The 17,902-nt window shown below is 46.0% G+C and overlaps 1 protein-coding gene across 7 annotated transcripts in view; it reads right to left on the bottom strand.

Moving 5' to 3' along the window:
- Positions 1 to 17,009, bottom strand: part of TLK2 (tousled like kinase 2) — a 44,845-nt gene extending 27,836 nt beyond the window's left edge. For 2 of the 7 annotated variants that reach the window (XM_066981498.1, XM_066981500.1), the window contains exons 1-7: positions 16,647 to 17,009; positions 14,444 to 14,532; positions 12,565 to 12,630; positions 5,792 to 5,863; positions 3,231 to 3,300; positions 2,130 to 2,173; positions 972 to 1,067 (exon numbers count right to left, since the gene is read on the bottom strand). In XM_066981498.1, coding sequence (XP_066837599.1) covers positions 972 to 1,067; positions 2,130 to 2,173; positions 3,231 to 3,300; positions 5,792 to 5,863; positions 12,565 to 12,630; positions 14,444 to 14,524 — 429 coding nt within the window. In that variant the 5' untranslated portion in view covers positions 14,525 to 14,532; positions 16,647 to 17,009. Of the gene's footprint in view, positions 1 to 971; positions 1,068 to 2,129; positions 2,174 to 3,230; positions 3,301 to 5,791; positions 5,864 to 9,876; positions 10,159 to 12,564; positions 12,631 to 14,443; positions 14,533 to 16,646 lie in introns of all 7 variants that reach the window. The other 5 variants (XM_066981499.1, XM_066981495.1, XM_066981494.1 and 2 more) reach the window with 5 other exon arrangements.
- Positions 17,010 to 17,902: the final 893 nt, after the last annotated feature.

The following is a 17,902-nucleotide window of genomic DNA, read 5'->3' as shown; positions in this document are numbered from 1 at the left end:
AAAATCTAGCAACATATATTGAATTCTGAGCAGAGCATTCAGTGGTGGGATTTAGTTCAGTACACATTCATGAACTGTGCAAAGGTCTCTGCAGAATAATGTAATCAGAAAAGCCTTTGCATTTGGTTTTTGGTAAAACTAAACCTCTCCCAAACTCTGTACTTCTGCGAGGCTCAACAAACGCTGAAAAATTTTACATAAGGGCACTGGCAACACTCAGAACTAGAGATCAAGCACCAGGGCCTCTGAATACTGCTTTGCCAGCTGAAAGAAATTTCTTTAGCTGCTTTGTGCTAAAATGGCTTAAAAATACTGGTTATTCCTTCATATTCAGATCTTGCAGAAATGTTCAGGCAGCAAAATGGAATTATTTAACAAAGAACAGCAACAGACGTGCTCGTATACACATTTCTTTGCAAGCTTTTGCTAATGCTCAACTCACATACAGACAGAAGTAAAGGATGTTCCCAATATTACTGTGTTATGCACATTTTTCTGTACACCCAAAGGGTGTAACCAAGATCAGAATATCATTGTGGTAGCGCTATACAAACATACATGATAATCCCAACTTCACGTAGAAGTTCATGAGCACTAGTGGAACACAAGGTAAGAAAATACATCCGTTCCACCTTTTATTAAGGACAGCAACCTATCTGTAATCACGAAGCATGCTAAGAATATTGCTCTTGCATGCTTTAAGCTCTGATACATCATTAACAACTCGACTGAAAACTGTTACAGGGTCCTAGAAATCTGGCTCTGCTGCCAGAACCCAGTTTCAGATATAAAAAGCAAAACAACAAGAAAAATGAACCAAATGAAGAAAGGAAAAACAATACAGACCACATGAAATCACTCACCAAGAGACCCTTCCTTCCTGTGCAGGACGCTTTATTACCTGTCCGAAGCACAGCCACCAACCCAATCATCGCCATGCCCCCCGCACCGTCCCCAGGCAGTACGCTTACCGGTAAGGGGTTGGATAAGGAATGCTGCGGTGACGATCTGGCTACTGGTGGCACACTTCTACCAGGACTGGTTCCTGGGCCGCTTCCCCCAGCAAACTGGCCAAAGCAACATATTTGATCATCAGTAATTCCACAGAGACGCTATATTTATGCAAATTTAACAGAGACAGAACCAACACAATCTTAAAAATGAAGCCATACGGGCTCTAGGGATCATTTAAACAAACTGAAGATAAGCTGGGAGGAAAAACTTAACATTTCATTTGCTGTTTTCAAAAATAACGGCAAAAGCATTTCAGACAAACATTCACATTTGCATGGAGTACATTTCTCATTTTAAGACAAACGATATAAACTCGTGTACTTGGCTACACGCTAATTATTTACTGTACAGAATTAGGAATCCCATTTGCTGTAAGGAGTTGTCTAACTCTGCAGCACAGAAGTGGCAGGAAATACGCACCTCCACTGAAGTATTTGTGCCAGTCACTGTCAAAGACAGCAAATCAGCTGGACAACTGATCGGGTTGGTACAGGAATTTGTATGTCCCTGTACCGCACAATGCCCCGCACTTACACACTTAAGCCAGGAAAGCAATAACACTAATAAGCACTTAATTTCTGACTCCAAGCTATTCACTAAAATAAAGAACAAACTCTTTTTTGTGGGTGGATGGGGAGTGGTGATGGGGGACAGGGGATTCCACCCTTTCCTGCGTCATGACAGCTTCCCATGGCAAGCTACCTCTAAAGAGGGAACCCTGTAAGAAACTCCCTACTCAAATTGTCAGGACTTTGCAAGTAGATTCCTTTGCAGCGCTGGACCTTCATCAATGTAGGTTTGCACACTAAGAGCTCAAGTATCCTCATCTGAGATACAGGTTTCAGTGGAAGTCAACCTCCAACCCATAGAACCACTATGGTTGTTCTTTATAAAAATCCTTTATCAACTGTTCAAAGAGAAAGCAACTTAAAAACCAGCTTCCAAAAGTCTCACATCCCCTAGCTAAGCAGATTTGCAGGTTAACCTCATCGATCAATGACTCCCAGCTGCTATTTAATGTGAGGGATCAGTAACAGAAGTCTCCCTACAGACTTCCATCTTCAGATTTTGCATAATGTGAATTCTGACTTCTCAAACGACATAAAGATGCTTACCTCAAAATAATCGCTAATTTTATGTCCTCTAGGAGTGCCTTTTCCTGAGAAGGAAAACAAAGAACGAAGAGTTGATATTTTAAGTACAGAAGTTATGAAGTAGATTTCTGAAAAGCGACTTCTACACTTTGACACTCCTTTCCCCACATAAAGGTGCACATCCTACCGTAACAAAAGCTTCTGCAAAACAAAAGACTGCCCCAGGGTTATAGCTCTTGTGCTGTTTTGGGAGGGTTTACAGTTGGCGATCCAATTAACAATCAATTTTGAACATGTCAAATCTAATCAAACAGCATTTGTACTCGCTGAAGGACTTAGAAAACATTAAACCTCACTGAATGTTGCACGGGTTCTCCCAAACTTTCCTTTAAGGTGAGGGCAGAGCAAGGGGTACTTTCACTCCTTCACCTTCGGGTAAATTACTGCACATTAAATCTCTCACCAGCATTCCTATAAGAGTTAAAGAGATAGCTAGTGGTGTCTTAATAGCAGCTCATTAAAACGTAGCCCTTTTCTCTTATTATAATATTATCAAAGCCATTCTGTCAACACAATCCTCATTACTTTCTTTTGAAGCATAAAAGAACTAGAAATCTGCCCCTACGCCCATTTGCTAGAAAATCTGAACTTGGACTGAAATGCTCTGGGTTTTTCTTAGTACTTCGAGACAGCACTGCTTGCTTTATACTTGAGTACAGTTTGTTCTCTATTTGTTATGGTGAGAACCTACTTTAACAAGGCAGGCATACGTCTCAAATAAGAAAGAGAGAGAGTACAGCCTGTATTTTGAAGTCTGGCTGCTGTATATGTAGTGACACAGGACCAGAACAACACTTCAGAGAAGCCATATTAAGCCTTTGGGCAGTCTGTCCCATAAAAATAGGATAGTTTGTGCAAATAAGCTGAAGACGAGTGTTTTCCTGCCAATGAGGACAACAGGGCTCCCAGAAGAGAACTACACCATCATGGAGTAGTTTATAACAAGCTGCCTGACACACCCTTGAGAAGAGCCATTAGTTTCCTAGGACACTGACTGTGCAAAACGTGCACAAATTACCAACCGTTCGGAAATCCTGCAGCAGGGTCAGGAGAATGGATTACCTTGACTGGTCTCATACGGTTCTGCTTTCCTTTTCCTATTCCGCTGGTCATTCTGTTTTTTCTCAGGAGTCTGTTAAACAATACTTCAAAATTAACATTTCTGCAGTTATTCCAAAATTTAAAGAAAATGCCAAAACACAATAATCTGCTGCATATCCCCAGTGGCCATTTCAGTTCTCTGGTGCATTCGCTTCTACTGCTGGTATTTAAAGAAACAATAGCTCTCAAATAGCTGCTACCTTTGGATATATGCACTGCAGAATGGAGAGAATGTGGTTAGGAATTAGTTTGTTTTTATTTTTTTCCTATTTCAGCTGCAGTAAGCCAGCCTCTACTGCCCAGTTACCTCACACAGTTAACAGAACAAGCCCAAACACTTGGAAAAAAAAACAATGCATAAACCATTTCAGGGTGACTGCAGCGCTGGCACAAAAGGTGAAAGGTGGCTGAGAACAGGCCCCAACGACAAGAGGTTGGAGTACAGACATCCAGATTTACAGTGCAGCGGCCGCTCTCAGTCTACCAGGACAATTCATCTTGCCTGCAGCTCTGCTCGTTCCCGAAGCTGTTTGCAGTTGGCTACAGGAACCATCCTGCCCATGGCGCACATCTGCAACCTTGCACAAAGGGAGAGCTCCCCAAGCAGGCAGCCAGGAGAAAGCCACCGTGGATGTATTTCATCTGAACTTCAGTTTGCCTTGCATCTGCTCTCACTGAAGCTGAGCGTCAGTTGCATCTGTACCTTCCAGGAGCAGCCAAAGACCTAAAGGTGCAGCTTACAACTGGACAGCAATATATTTATGGGCAGGCACAATACAGAGCACCGGTTGAAGCCTCTGGAATCATCATGCCTAGCCGTACAAGGCTGAAAACAGAGACACACTGGAGTGAGGGGACGCTGGCATGGTGCTTTCCTGCCACCAGGGTCACTGATGTGGCCCAATCTGCTGAGAACAATAGGATGCAGAGCACTGGAAGCAGCTTACCAAGGCTGCTGGAGAGAAAGATATCTTGTCATTCCCATCGTCAATGTCATTTTAAAACCATCTCTTATCCCTAAGGGTCCCAAATAATTTCCAAGCTATAAGCTCTGCAATCACTTCAGTCACCACTAAACCGTAGCCCAGGGGCAGAAAGAAAACCGCAGCGTGCAAAACAACACTGGGGGAGGGAAAGCCATGGCCAGAAAGTTTGTGGCAAACCTAAGCTTCATGCTCTTTGGAAACCAAAGTCCAAAGTACCCTGTTTAAGATCTCTGCCAAAAGACTTGCACACAGTAAGCACAGAAATCAATCTACCTTCTTTAATAGCAGAAAGAATAAAGCTGACGCAGCCAGAACCTAAATCTGGCTGTGTCCCCAGTGGATGCTGGACATCCATGGTCCCACGTCACCAACTGGGCGGTCACTGACGTTATTTTGGTAAGATGACGTAGGAGATGTTAAGAGAGGGGTGGCCATCATGTCTGCAAAGCACTTTTCAGAACGGAAAGACTGAAAACTCTGTAATGATCTAGACACTTGTCGCACCAGCTCCTGAACGTGTATAAGTCAATGCAATTGCCTCCTCACTGCTGGAGGAAGAGCAATTCATGAGCAGTGTTGGAGCAACGGTAACACCACAGGCCCCAGCACAGCTCCTGTGGAATTCTAAGCACATTAATGAGATTCATTTTCGGTTGTTCTTCCACTTAAGTACATTTATATAACCAAAATTACACACAACGTTATCTTTTATAGACTGAAAAGCCAGGAATGGCAGATTTGATTACATCAGTTTGGTCAATTTGAATCACTCCACGCAAGCCTATCAAAAATCAAGTAAAATAAGACTTCATACTCGATCTTTCACTATTAGCTGTACTCACTTGTATGGGTATTTCATTCTTGAAAGACTTAGCTTCACCAGACAGTTCCTATCAGTACTGCCATATAATGGAGGAAAATATGATCCAAAACTTACCTGATAATTGGGTGGGAAGTTCTTTAAAGTCTTAAGGAAATGCACTCTAATTTGAGACACTATTTTATTAACATGGAGTTTTAAAGCAAAAAGATGAACTTTGCGATTCATTTTACAGCTGCTTTAGCAAGTGTTTTGAAATAGTTAACACTAAAGCAGTAAGATTAAACAGGGACAAAGCACCAATTTTCACCTCCCCACACTTCCACAGAGTGATTCATAAAAACGCTCAGCTTTGTAGACTTCTGCAAACTCACATATTTGATAGGCAAGGCAAACTTTTCCATTAATGCTCTCTGGCTTTTTATTTGGCCTACACTTTAGCCAAAAGCCACAAACAAATCACAATGCAGCTGAAAACAATTTCATAAGCTGAATTTTATGATTACTGTGTTTTTGGGGTTGGGTAAAATCTGCCTGCTGCAGTGGGAAGCTTCAAGAAGGATTGTTTCATAGCATGGTCTGAAGGCTGTAGGGTTAGAATGAGACTAGGTATTTCTGCTAGTCCCTTTCACACCCCAAACAACCACCGCTGTCATTCGCTCTCACAAAATTCCGCTTTGAAAACCCCATTACCATTAGTATTTGTGCCTGCTTACCTCCAGTTCTTTATCACTGAGAGAACCCACGCTGCACAAGCTCTGGTTGGAAGACTCACTATTTAATGGACCCTAGTGAAAAACAAGCAGAGACCGTTAGAAATGATCCCCGTACACGGCAGACACACCCTACCACACACTGCACCTCTGGGCTAACTATGCTGCTCTAAGCCATGTGGATACAGCAGCAACACGGGTCAAATGCCTAGACACATGCTAGAGCACCAAAAACCTCCAGAAGCCATTTGGAGCAAGATGGAAACTGGACTGCCAGTTGGCCAGTCTTTTCTCAGCGTACTGATTTGGCCTTTGGAGTGGTATTTCTGTGTCGATTTGAACCCTAATTGTCCTATTTAACCACAATCACAAAACAGCCAAAGCACTATTCACAAAGGTCTAAGGCAACTGGCTTGAGAAACAAAACTTTGGATTTGTTGAGGAGCATTAGTTCAAAGCTCAGCTCTTCAGGCAAGCATCTGCTCGACCTTGGGCTATGAGTTTAAAGGTGTTTTCCATCTGGCAAGGCACCCCTTGCTGTTATCAGATGCTGGCAGTACCACTGATTTTTCTTGAAAATGTGTATTTGATGCTTTTTCCCCCTCCCACTAAAGAAATGAACAAGTGAAAGTTGTGTTAACAGCAGTAGAACCGTCACCCATAAAATAATCTCTCTCACTAGGCTCTTTTATGGACCCAAGGCTGACCTGCCCATAAAGCAGCTGCTTCTGCCACGCTAAAGCACAAATCCAAGAGGCTGGAACAGATTTACCTAAAGAGCATCCAGTTACCTACAAGAGTCTAGCATCTTCACAGGCTCTGCTGGATACACACCTACATTTAAGGTACACAAGCGCTTTTGAAAATTATTTTCCAAAAATCTCTTTAAGTTGTTTTTAAAACGAAAGAAGAGTGAATCATGCAAAGTCACTGTTTTAGCCTAGTGCTCTGACACAAAAGCATCCTCCCACGGACCTAACTTAAGAAATCTAGACAAATTTGACAAAGATATAAAAACAAGATTCACAATTACTGATGAAATGCATTAACAGGAAGAATGACATGATAAAGCCAACTCTCCATTAATAACTTGTGAGCATCTTCTCCCAAAGATTCATTCTATTTTGGCATTCTTATTTTTTGCAGTAACCACTTCCCACCAATCAACCTTTCCTCAAGGCAAAGCCACTTCTCATTATATACTTGAAAAGAAGACTTATGGGAGGGGTAGAGAAGAAGCCTTAATACCACAGAAGAATCCCACAACAGATTGTTTTTGAGGGTGGCAGTTCTCCCTTCCCCATTTATAAGACAAACACCACCATCAAATTAAGCTTGTGACACAACCTAGCTATTACTAACCCCATTCCCAATCAGGCATGGGCACCAAGCACAAGTTCTGTTTACCTCCCGTGTTACTCTGTGAATGTTAACTAGCAAATTTGTTACTCCTTAAAGGACAGAGTTGCCTCAAGGGAACAAAAAAAAAAAAGCCTACACCTGAACAGCTCAGGAAGCTACACATTCAGGATTCCCTTCCAAACACAAATTACTGAAAAAGATATTGCAGATATGCTTTAAGCCATACTATTTCCCCCTTCAACTCATCACGCAAATAGCTCAAAGGCATTAAGACATTTTACCTTGCGCCCTCGGTGAGGCAAAAGATTAAAATTAAGTTGCTTTTTATACGGAGAAACAAGCTCCCACCTCCGTCTGCCCTGGAACCTCTCCACTGTGATGGCTCACGAGGGTACTGCCCCCGTTTGTCACGGAGATTTATTTCTTGGCCAACAGAACTCAACAGAACTGCCAACACTAACCTTAGCTACATCCACATTAAGTCCTCCTTGATAATAAATGTATTGTCTGATGGCAAGCGGCGATAGAAAGCTGATCTTTTCACCTACGTACAGAGCTTGTTTACAAACAGCACAAGCGACGTCCTCTAAAATCCTTCGCTTCCTCTCGTGCGCTGAAACCTCAGCAGCACGGCCAAGCCACCAGCCTCCTGTGCGAGTGTGAAAGCTCGATTAGGTGTGGAAGCATCCCAACAAGTTAGCATCTGCTGGCCTCGGATGGACAGGCTGGGGCTCTGACATAACCAAGATGAAAGTTGTTTCCACGTTTGGTTAAGATTTGGTGCCTCCATTTTGCACGTGGAGAGCAAGTGACAGGAACAGCTGTCCCAAAACGCCACGTTTGAGCTTCGCAGAGACATTGTGGTTGAAAGCATGTGGCCGTGGCGCTGACCTGCACTCCAGGGCAACCTGGGGTAATAAGCTGATAAAGCCATCTATAGTTAGAAGCAGCCCTAAGATTTTTCAGAAATACAGGTTTAACCTCACCTATACAAAAAATCCCGTCTGTTTGCACCAGAATATAAAGCTCTGAAACGCAAGCAGCCGGAAAAGTACCTAAAAATGTTTTTCTTCCTTCCAATACACAACTACCTGTAATATTCCACGTGGGATTTGCAGTTCTAGAGGAGCTGGAATCAAATCCTTTTTTTTTTTTTTTTATATTAGCAAAAGAGCAATTCAATTCAGATTACAAGTTCTTGAAGAGCAAAAATACTAATTTCCCTTTACTTTAAAAACTTCCTCTAGAAACTCCAGTGACAAAATCATAAAATTGAAGCTAACACAGGAATAGAAAGGGTGGAAAGGAATCGAGTACTCAGTTATGGAGTCAGGAAAGAAAAGCTTGTCAGTTGTTTATAAATATCTAGCAAGTTCACTGCCATGTTTATTGACACTGTGAACAAATGCAAAACCCTCTGTAGACACTTTTTGACTTATTTCCACTGAGCGAGTTTTCTTTCCCTTCGTTATCTTCAAGACAGCCTTCCACTTCTTTTACTGTAAAGTATGAGGCCTATCTTACAGGCAAGAAGCTAAAGCATCTTGCTCGAGTCAAGCTGTTAGCAAAAAAGTCTTGTTTTGAGGCGTTTTGGCTATGGAAACATGGATTGTTTGTTAGAACATGCTGCGCTTGAAGCAATAAGGATGCAATATCAAGGATGTTCGAGGAGCACGGCCTAGTCCTCCACTGCACCTCTCCTCTCAGTTATGCAAGAGGAAGAACACAACAGTTTTCACGCTCATCCAGCTACATATCTGGTTTCACACACCACCTCGTGTCAGCCACTGCTGGTAGCAACAGGTTTAGACAATGGATATGAGAAGCTCTGCATCTCAGCATCTGCCCCTCAGCTGACAGTGAGGGAGTAAGTGTGTGCACAGACTAAAAAAAAAAATCTTCAAATTTATGTTTTATCATTCCTGACTATTTATATTTAACTCAGCAACTGACACTGGATAAATGTTCAGTACTTAATTTAGCATACCATTTTAAGTGGTCGTGACACAAAAGGAATTAAAGGAATGAACATGAATTTGGGGGGAAAAACAAGTAAGCAGGAGCAAGAAATACTAACATCAGAATATAGCTGGGAAAGTAGTAGGGAATGAGCATGCCATAGTTCACAAGGGAAGGGCTTATGAATTTTGTTCCTGAAGTCACTTTCACTGGTATCTGGCTTTTCTAGCACCGACTACTTCGGGATAATACCGCATTTCTCCAGTATCGCTTCCAGCCCCCTCATCCACTATTCCCTGTCAAGAGAAACCGTGATGGGGCTCTGCAAAAATTTGAAATACGTGGGTCATCTGAAATAAGCTAATGGCTCCTATAGTGTTTACCCAAATGACAAGCACAAGAACAGCACACACTTCCTCCTCCGCGAGGAATTTCTTTCCGAGATAAGCTGGCGTGCTCTTTTCCCTTGTGATTCACCTTTCAACTGCTGCTTTGAGTCCGTGGCCTACCTCTGCACGACAACACCTCCATGTTGAGAAGTGGATGAAGAGTTCGCAGGCCCTTTCAAGACTCCTACTCAAAGGCAAGAATTAAAAACCTGTCCATTTACACAAGCTAGTTAGTCATTTCTCCCTTTGCGAGAGCCCAGGGAGGGCCACAAACAAGGCACAATGGCTGCAGTTTCAATAGAAACAACTTAACCTGATAATAGCTCCCATCACATCTTCTGGAACAAAGTTAGTCTGACTCAGGCCTCCCTTACCTACCTCCTGTTCAAGCCTAAATACTGCCTTGCATGACTCGTGCATTTCCTCAGCCTCTCCAAGCTGCCAGAAATGATCCTTCAGGCTCGTCCGCAACTCTTCTGTTGTCCAGTCTCCATTTTGTGCTCTGCAACTCCTCAGACTGGAAGAGAGCTCTAGGAATCCGAGCTGCCTAGCTGGAGCCTCACATGTGGGTTTACGTGCGTTGCAAAACTCTCTTGCTAACTCAGTGGCGGAGATGTGCTTCACTACCTCAGGCCAATGCAGCCCAAATTATTCTGAACTCTGCAGCAAATCAAGAGATTTCAAAGGGAAAAAGTCAGTCCTTAATTCCACTCAAAGTTACCGCTGACTCTACGAGGGAGAATTAAAGACTGCTTCTTAGCTGGGCTTCTAGAAAAGCCCCGTGTTAATCAACATCACGGCCAATAATGAGATCCCCACATCACTTCTGTGTTCCAGGTCTGTCTTTTTGCCACGGGAAGTTATCTGCTATCAGACGTTCACAGGTAACCTCCACCATAGCTGATGGGTAAGCATATTTGCAACAGGATTTGCTTGGCTCCCATTATACCTCCAGAGTTCCCGCAATGAAGAAACAATATTTTTATGTTACTGATGGCAAACTGGACAGAAGGGTCACGCAACTCACCCTGAACCTCCTCTCACAGGGGCAGAAGCAGAACTGAGATCTGACAACTATTCCTGAACTCCAGCAGCCAGACAACGGTTTGAAATAAGTCGCGATGCACAAAGAAGCATCCAAACAATTTTCAAGTATCTGGCATGAAGTCCTGGCACTTTCTGTGGTAGCTGATAAATTCATTTCTAAGCTTCAAAACTCTTATTAATTAGTTCTTCTGGTGGCACGTGACACCTGTCAAGGACTGCTGTGCAGCACTGCTTCCCTCCAGGGAAGATACAATTATGCTCATACATTAATTCTCAACCTAGTAACTTTTGCTGCTAAAAACACTGCTAAGTAGACCAAACAACTGGTAGTTACTGAACTAATCAAGACTTTCCATTCTAGAGCGACAGAAAAAGGGAAAAACAAACAAAAAAAAGGCAACTACAAAATAATACAAGTAAATGCTGTTCTTTTTTATGATCCATTTATCGTCTTTTTGGAGGCAGATGTCCTGCAAGGTAAGTGACACTATTCAGGTTATTTTCATCTCCCTCTTTGTGACACCACACAGAGGGAGGGCAGAGAGCTGCAGCTACCACCAACACTTCAGTTCCAGCACAGTCCTCCAGACCTACAACATTCCTGCAGCAAGACAGACAGTTACTCTCTCTAGAAATACTTCAGCCTTTTTAGATTAGCTATAAAGTGTTGCACGCAGCTTAGTTTGAAGATCTTTTAAAGACCAAATTTGCAGAAGAAATGCATGCTGCAGCTACGATCCACCCTGGTTAGGCCTGAAGCAAGCTGTGTGCAAACAAATCCATCCAGCACAATTACCTATTCCAATTCTTATCCAGTAAAAGTCTCTGGAAATGACAAATCCTTCAGAGCTAACCTGCGCGGTATCTTAAAGCCGGCACCCAGGCAGGGGGAAGGGAGGCAGAAGATGCAAACAGACAAAGCTAAACAATGTTATCTCCAGAAACAAACTACTTTTTGTCTTCTGTACCTACTGACCCAGGAAAGATGCCTGAGATGACTAGTCAGAATAACGCCTCAACTGAACACGCTTAGATTTCCCCTAAATAAACAAACACAAACAGGAGTTAGATAAGCAGAATACTTGTAGATGTCAGACAGTCATGTGTTAATTCAAGGACCGGCTTTGTGAATTTGGGAAAGAATGGCACTTTACCATATGGCAAGAATAGACATCTAAAGCATCGCTGGCTTTTTGAAGCTATCTAGTGACCTGGATGAACCACATGAGTATAACAGTTGCCTAGAAACATTCCTTGCTCATAAATTCCACGTATAAACTCCAAGCTTCAAGAGAAATATATTCTCCAACTATTAAGTAAGAGAATTCATCACAGTCTTGCAACAGAATTTTGAGGCATTTGGGACTGCAAATGACCTCGGTCATTGGGTTGTGCCTTCAGCTACCACAGGAGGTGACAGCACACAGCTGCTTCCAAAACAGTTTAGGATTTCTGCCCTCTACTACTGTTACTGGAAAGCTCTTCTAGAATCCTGTGACTCTGATGACTAGAAGCTTTTTATTCCAGTTTCTAGACCGAAAATTTATCCTCGATCAGCTTACTTTTATTCGTTCTTCGAACCGAGTACAGATATCCTTGCAAATATGGTGGGAAAACGGGCTTTAAAGCTGCATTTCTATCAAGGACGTAAACGAGCACGTTAGTTTTACGCAGGCTCAAAATATACCCTGTATTTTTAAACATTAAAGAAACCTAGCCAAACACACCAAGTGATACAACAAGCCAGTGGAAGGCAGGAAGCTCGGAGCTGTAACTGCCTGCCCCATTCACCCAATAGGAGAGCATCTAAGATGACATTTCTTCCTTTTATGCAATAAACAGCAACAGAATACCTTCTATCCCAGGAGGATGTGCCAGTCCCAGTCCCACTAGATGGCACTAACTTACTCGACATAGCTTTCCTTAAACATTTAATTGGAAAAGGCTAAAAACCTTAGTTGAATCATACAAATTGTATCACAGCTTTCCCAACACATTCCCTTTAAGACAGTGACCTACCAATGCCAGTGCGGAGCATGACGGACGGAGACTTGGGGGGGTAGGGAGGGAATTTGAAGCACCAACCTGGGAGGGAACGTAGTAGCTGAGATTAATATTGCAACCAAGACTTGCTGCAACATAGTAGAGTCATGCTAATTCATATCAATGGCTGGCTGATCTATTGCAAATTAGCAAGTATGCAAGTAAATAAATATATATTGCTTGAAGTGTAACGCATTTTAACAGTTTACTGGCTAATACAAAGTAATACACTATACTGCATAACAACAGGTAAAAACAAAACTCGGTTAAAGAGGAGCTTTGCTGTAAGTGCAATCTTCAAGAAATGAGGCCTTATTATTTGGTATGCTTTAGTTAAAAAAAGGCTTTTCAATATGCGCCTATACAGAGGAAGGGTACACAGGGTTTCTAGCTCAAACATATAGAAAACAATTAAGACTTGCTATCCCGTATCCTTTTCCTTTAAAAGGAGCAATTCCTAACATTTTTCAAGAGCACCGAGTATGTTGGCACTGTTTTAAAGCAATGATAGTGTCTGTGATTCTAAGTCTTAGCTATTCTAGAAAGTCATTTGGCTTTATTTTTATTGGTACAGCTAAAGATGTTAAAGTTACGTATGCGGGGGGGAAGAAGCAAGAAACAGATGAGAAAGTACATAAAAAGTTGTAATGCTGTATAAAACACGTCTTTCAAGATCATAACTACATTATGGAGCATAAACTTATGCTTGCAGAAGACCTAAGGTTAAAAAAAAAAGTCTTAAAGGTGGGAAAAACATCAAAAAACCCACACTCCTACTTCAGTAACTGAAATAGTTACCCCTGAACTTCTAGTGTTAATCATCCTTACTATGCTTCTTGAATGCTGAATATTTTACTTATTCATGCTCCCTTCCAGGGCTTAGCCTTGTTTGAATCCAGACGGAAGTACAGAAATAAGGTGTAAACTCAAACTAAACTGTTTTTCAAGTTCTGATCTACTTTCATGTTTTCTAAGAAATACATCTACAAAGTTTCTTCCCAAAATAATTCTAAGATGCTTAAAAAAAAAAATAACACTGCAAAACTAGCGTTTTACCTTCTACCTTGATGTTGTCCAAAACTTGGTATCTTCATCAAAAATAAACTCCTTATCACTGACCTAGTTTAAAATGAGTTCTGCCACCATTTCATTGCTCAGAGAGACAATCAATTAACGCTACCAACGACATCAGGAGAGCTAACAACTTAATGCTAGCATATCAAGCAACCACAGAATGTTGTTATTAGGTGCCTTACTCAGGAAAGCCAGCTACTGAACTGTTATGAAGTTGTACGTGAGGACAAAGATGGGATTTTACTAGCAGGTTGTGGATCACTGATATAGGAGGGTTTACCTTCAAGTACTTTTTTTGTGTGTCCCATGCAATCGAGTACACAATTTTAGCACATTGTACCCACAAAGAACTGGATGAACAAATTCCTGAAAATATTAAGCCCGGTTACATGTTGTATCAAACACAATACGCTTGAAACTACATCTAACAAGTGGCCAAATTCAATTCTCAAATAAGAACTTGGAGAAAGGAAGAGACAGATGAGATTCCCATTCCCAAAGACAAAGTTGTCTGGTTTTGGGGGTGTGCAAGCTACCTCAAGATGGAGCAACTCCTAAGAACTTGATTAGGACCCCAAATCTTCTGTATAGCAGTGTCTGCTCATAGAGATCCCATTTTCATTCCTCTTAAACATACTTCAGGCAAATTAGCACTCAAAACACAATTATCAATGTAAAACATTCTGCTAGCAAAGCAAAATTATCAATGTAGAATGAAAAAAAAAGTGCGGTGCAGGATGGACAAGCAGTCATGCCTTTTACAGAAGGTACTTACACTCACCTTGGCAACACCGACTCCAGTGAACCTGGCCTCCAGTAGTTCCTGCCTTCGTGGGTCCAGGCTATGCAATTCTTCCATCATTTCTGCTGCTGTGGGAGAACAACAGCCAGATTATGCAATGCAAGGAAGGGAGAGATTTAACATTCTGTGCCACTGATGAGACTCAAAAGCGTCTGTTTTGCAGCAGGACCATGTAGAGAGCGTTTTCTTGCAAGAGAAATACGAAATTACCATGCCGTAATAACATGACTTTGTCACCGTATTACTGTATTTAAACCACAACCCTGCTGGAGAGTTTCATCTTCTATCTGTAGCACCAGCCATTTCAAGATCTCTTAATCCAAGAAACCAATTATGTCACATTCTCCCACTGGATGCTTTATTAAAAGGAAAACATGGGACTACAGCGTTATGACTAAAGGCTTCAGAGCTTTTCATCCATGCTGCATGACTAGGAGAAAAAAAAAAAAGCAACGCTCCTCACCCCAGAATTTATTTTTGGCCAATCCCTAAAATACAAGGTCTCCCCAAACTCCAGATTTCACTGACAATACTACTGACAGCAGCCGTGGTTCTTCAAAGCACAGAAAAGGATCGTAAGAAGAAAATAATGCACGTTTACACCTTTTACTTTACAAAGTATCGGATACCTCTAGGGCTGCATCTTTATACTGGATGTACCTGGGGTACCTCTTGGCGATCCGACACAGCAGATGCCATTATTTGAAGGGTTCAGGTGAGGAGAAAAAAAAAAAAAGCATAGTCGTACAAACAGGTTAAAATGACAGAATGTACAATTCAAATACTGAACTGTGAAAAAATGGGACAAATTTCAATGCTCATTTTTAACTGTGAATCACATCTTCCCAACTGTACCAATCAAGTTCATCATTTCCAGAAATGTCTGTTCCAGTTTCATTTCCCGGACGAAGGTAGAGAAAAGAGATAGAAGATAAAGATTTGCTGTATAAAGAGCATATGCGATGAGGAAAGTTCTTGAAGGGCAGCAAGTGCCCTCTAGAACAGGCAGTATACAATTGTTCCTTTTATTAACTGTCCATTTTGTCCCCGCTGTTTCCTCCAAACGCTGCAGACCTAAGTTACGGGGGGCTAAGGGAATCAGTCTGGGGGGCACTTCCAAAAGCTCTCCCCAGTCAGCAACAAGCCTCAAAAACTAATGGAATACTAAATGCGGTCATTAGGGAGCCTTATTTCTACTATTTGTTCCAACCCCCCCTAACAAAAAGCTATCAGCCTAGGTTTCAAAACAGGAAATCTGTGCAGAGGAAAATGACAGACGAGCCGTGCAGGCTGAGATGTCGAAGTGCTCCGAGCCCCGTCCCCCATTTCGGGGGCACCATCCGGGAGGGAATGGCAGCCCGGGGCGGGGATGCTGGGCCGGGAAGGGGCCGCCACAAGTTGCTGAGCCTTTTTCCTCCCTCTGGCCGGAGCCCATCTTCTGCCGGGGCCTGGGGAATGCCCTGGGCTGGGGCACTGCTGGCAGCCGCCCCCTGCCCTCCCTCCCTCCCTCCCAGCAGCGGGGCTGCCCTTCCCCGATGGCTTTTAAAAAAAAAAAAGGGGGGGGGGGGGAATGATTTTCAAGCCCTCTCTAACCCCAAGCTGGCAAAAAAGAGAGGCGCTGGGAAATAAATGGGTGAGTGAGCAGCCTGCACCGCCTCGGCCTGCCTCCTCCCGGCACCCGGGGCAGCGCTGCCCCAACTCCCAGGCCGGGGCCTCGGAGGCCGTGCCTGCCTCCCCTTCACCTCCCCCTTGGGGGGGGGATTTTTCGGGCCGCTGGGGCCGGAGCCCCGCGGTTTTTGCCTTTTTTTATTATTTTTTTAAACCTCTTCTCCCCCCCCCCCCCCCCCCCACCTCTGCTCTGCTCTCCTCCAGGCCTCGCGGCGGGGCCAGCAGCCGCGGCCCAGGCCTCGCTCCCGCCGCCTCGGGGCACGCAGGCCGCGGGCCCTTCCGCCGTGACCCCGGCTCGGCCCGGCCGCAGCCGGCCCCGGGGGGCGCTCCAACACCCCCGGAGCCCCTCGCAGCCCCGCCGGGATCCCCCCACCCCACCCCCCAGGACGTCCCCCAGGCCCCCCGGGGCTGCTTCGGGCCCTGCCGGCCGGGAGGGAGGCGGAGGAAGGGAGATGGGGGGGGGGGGGGTTCCCCCGCTGTCCCCCCGCTTTTTCCCCCTCGGGGCTTCTCTCACCTGGCGCTGCCGCTGCTCCTGCCGCCGCCCCGCCGCTCCTCTCCCCTCCTGCCCGGGCCGAGCGCTCCCCGGGCACCGCTCGGCTCCCGCCGCCGGGGGCAGGAGGAGGAGGAGGAGGAGGAGGAGGAGGAGGAAGGAGGGAGGGAACCTGCTGCTGCTGCTGCGGCGGCGGCGGCGGAGGCACGGGCGGGAGGGGGGAGGCCAGGGGCGGCTCCGCGGCCTCCCGGGCACCGAGAAGGGCGGAGGGGTGGCGGCAGAGAGGAGGGGGGAGAACCAGGGGGGGGGCGAGCCCCGAGGGCGGGGATGGAGGAGCCGGAGCAGGCCGCGGATCCCCGGCCTCGCGTAGGAGCCTGGGCCGGCCGCCGTGCAGCCTAGGCCGGGCGCGGGGGGGGGGGGGGGGGGGGGGGGGGGGGCAAGGCCCGGCGGCAGGACAAAGGCCCGGGGGAGGGCTCGGGCGGCCGGGCAGGTGCTGAGGGGGGGGGTCGCTGAAAGAGGGGGGGGGTGCGGGTGGGTTGCGGGGACCCCTGGGCTGGGCTGGGCGGGGGCGGGCAGGTGCGGGGCCGGGGCTCCCTCCTCCCCCTCCCTCCCTCCCGCCCGCAGCGCTCGGCCCGGCCCGGCCCGGCCCGGCTCGATTGGTGCACACACAGTGGTGAAAGCGCGCCGCGTCTCGCGAGATTTGCACGCGCGGCGAGAGGGCGGGGGAGGGGAGGGAGGGGAGGGGAGGGGAGGGGGGGGGGGGGGAAGGTGGGGGGGGAGAGGGGGAAGGGCAGGTCAGCGCGGGAGGGGGAGGGGGGAGGTCGGAGGGGGCGGGGTCTGGCGGCGGGGGGAGGGGCTTGAGGGGAGGGGGGAGGGAGGGGGAGGGGGCTGGCAATGGGGGGGGCAGCAGGTGGGGGGGGCTGGGGGTCGGGGGGCTGCTTGTGGGGGTTGGGGGGGCAGCTTATGGGGGGTCGGGGGGGGCCTGAGGGTCAGGGGGGGCCTGGGGGGCTGCTTATGGGGTCATGGAGGGCCTGGGGGGGCAGCTTACGGGGGTCAGGGGGGGGGGTCAGGCTGGGGGGGGTCAGGGGGGACAGGGAGGTGGGGGGGTCTTGGGGGGGTGGGGGGGCAGCTGATGGGGGACAGGGAGCTGATGGGGGGGGAGGTCAGCTTATGGGGGGGTCAAGGGGGGGCTGAGGGGCAGGGGGGGCCTGGGGGGGCTGCTTATGGGGGTCAGGGATGCTGGGGGTGGCAGCTTTTGGGGGTCAAAATGGGCCCGGGGG

This window comes from Anser cygnoides, chromosome 22 (assembly GCF_040182565.1).
Source record: "Anser cygnoides isolate HZ-2024a breed goose chromosome 22, Taihu_goose_T2T_genome, whole genome shotgun sequence".
Classification (NCBI taxonomy): Eukaryota; Metazoa; Chordata; class Aves; order Anseriformes; family Anatidae; genus Anser; species Anser cygnoides.
Note: the sequence above shows the minus strand (reverse complement) of the source record. Positions and strands in the feature narration are given on the sequence as shown.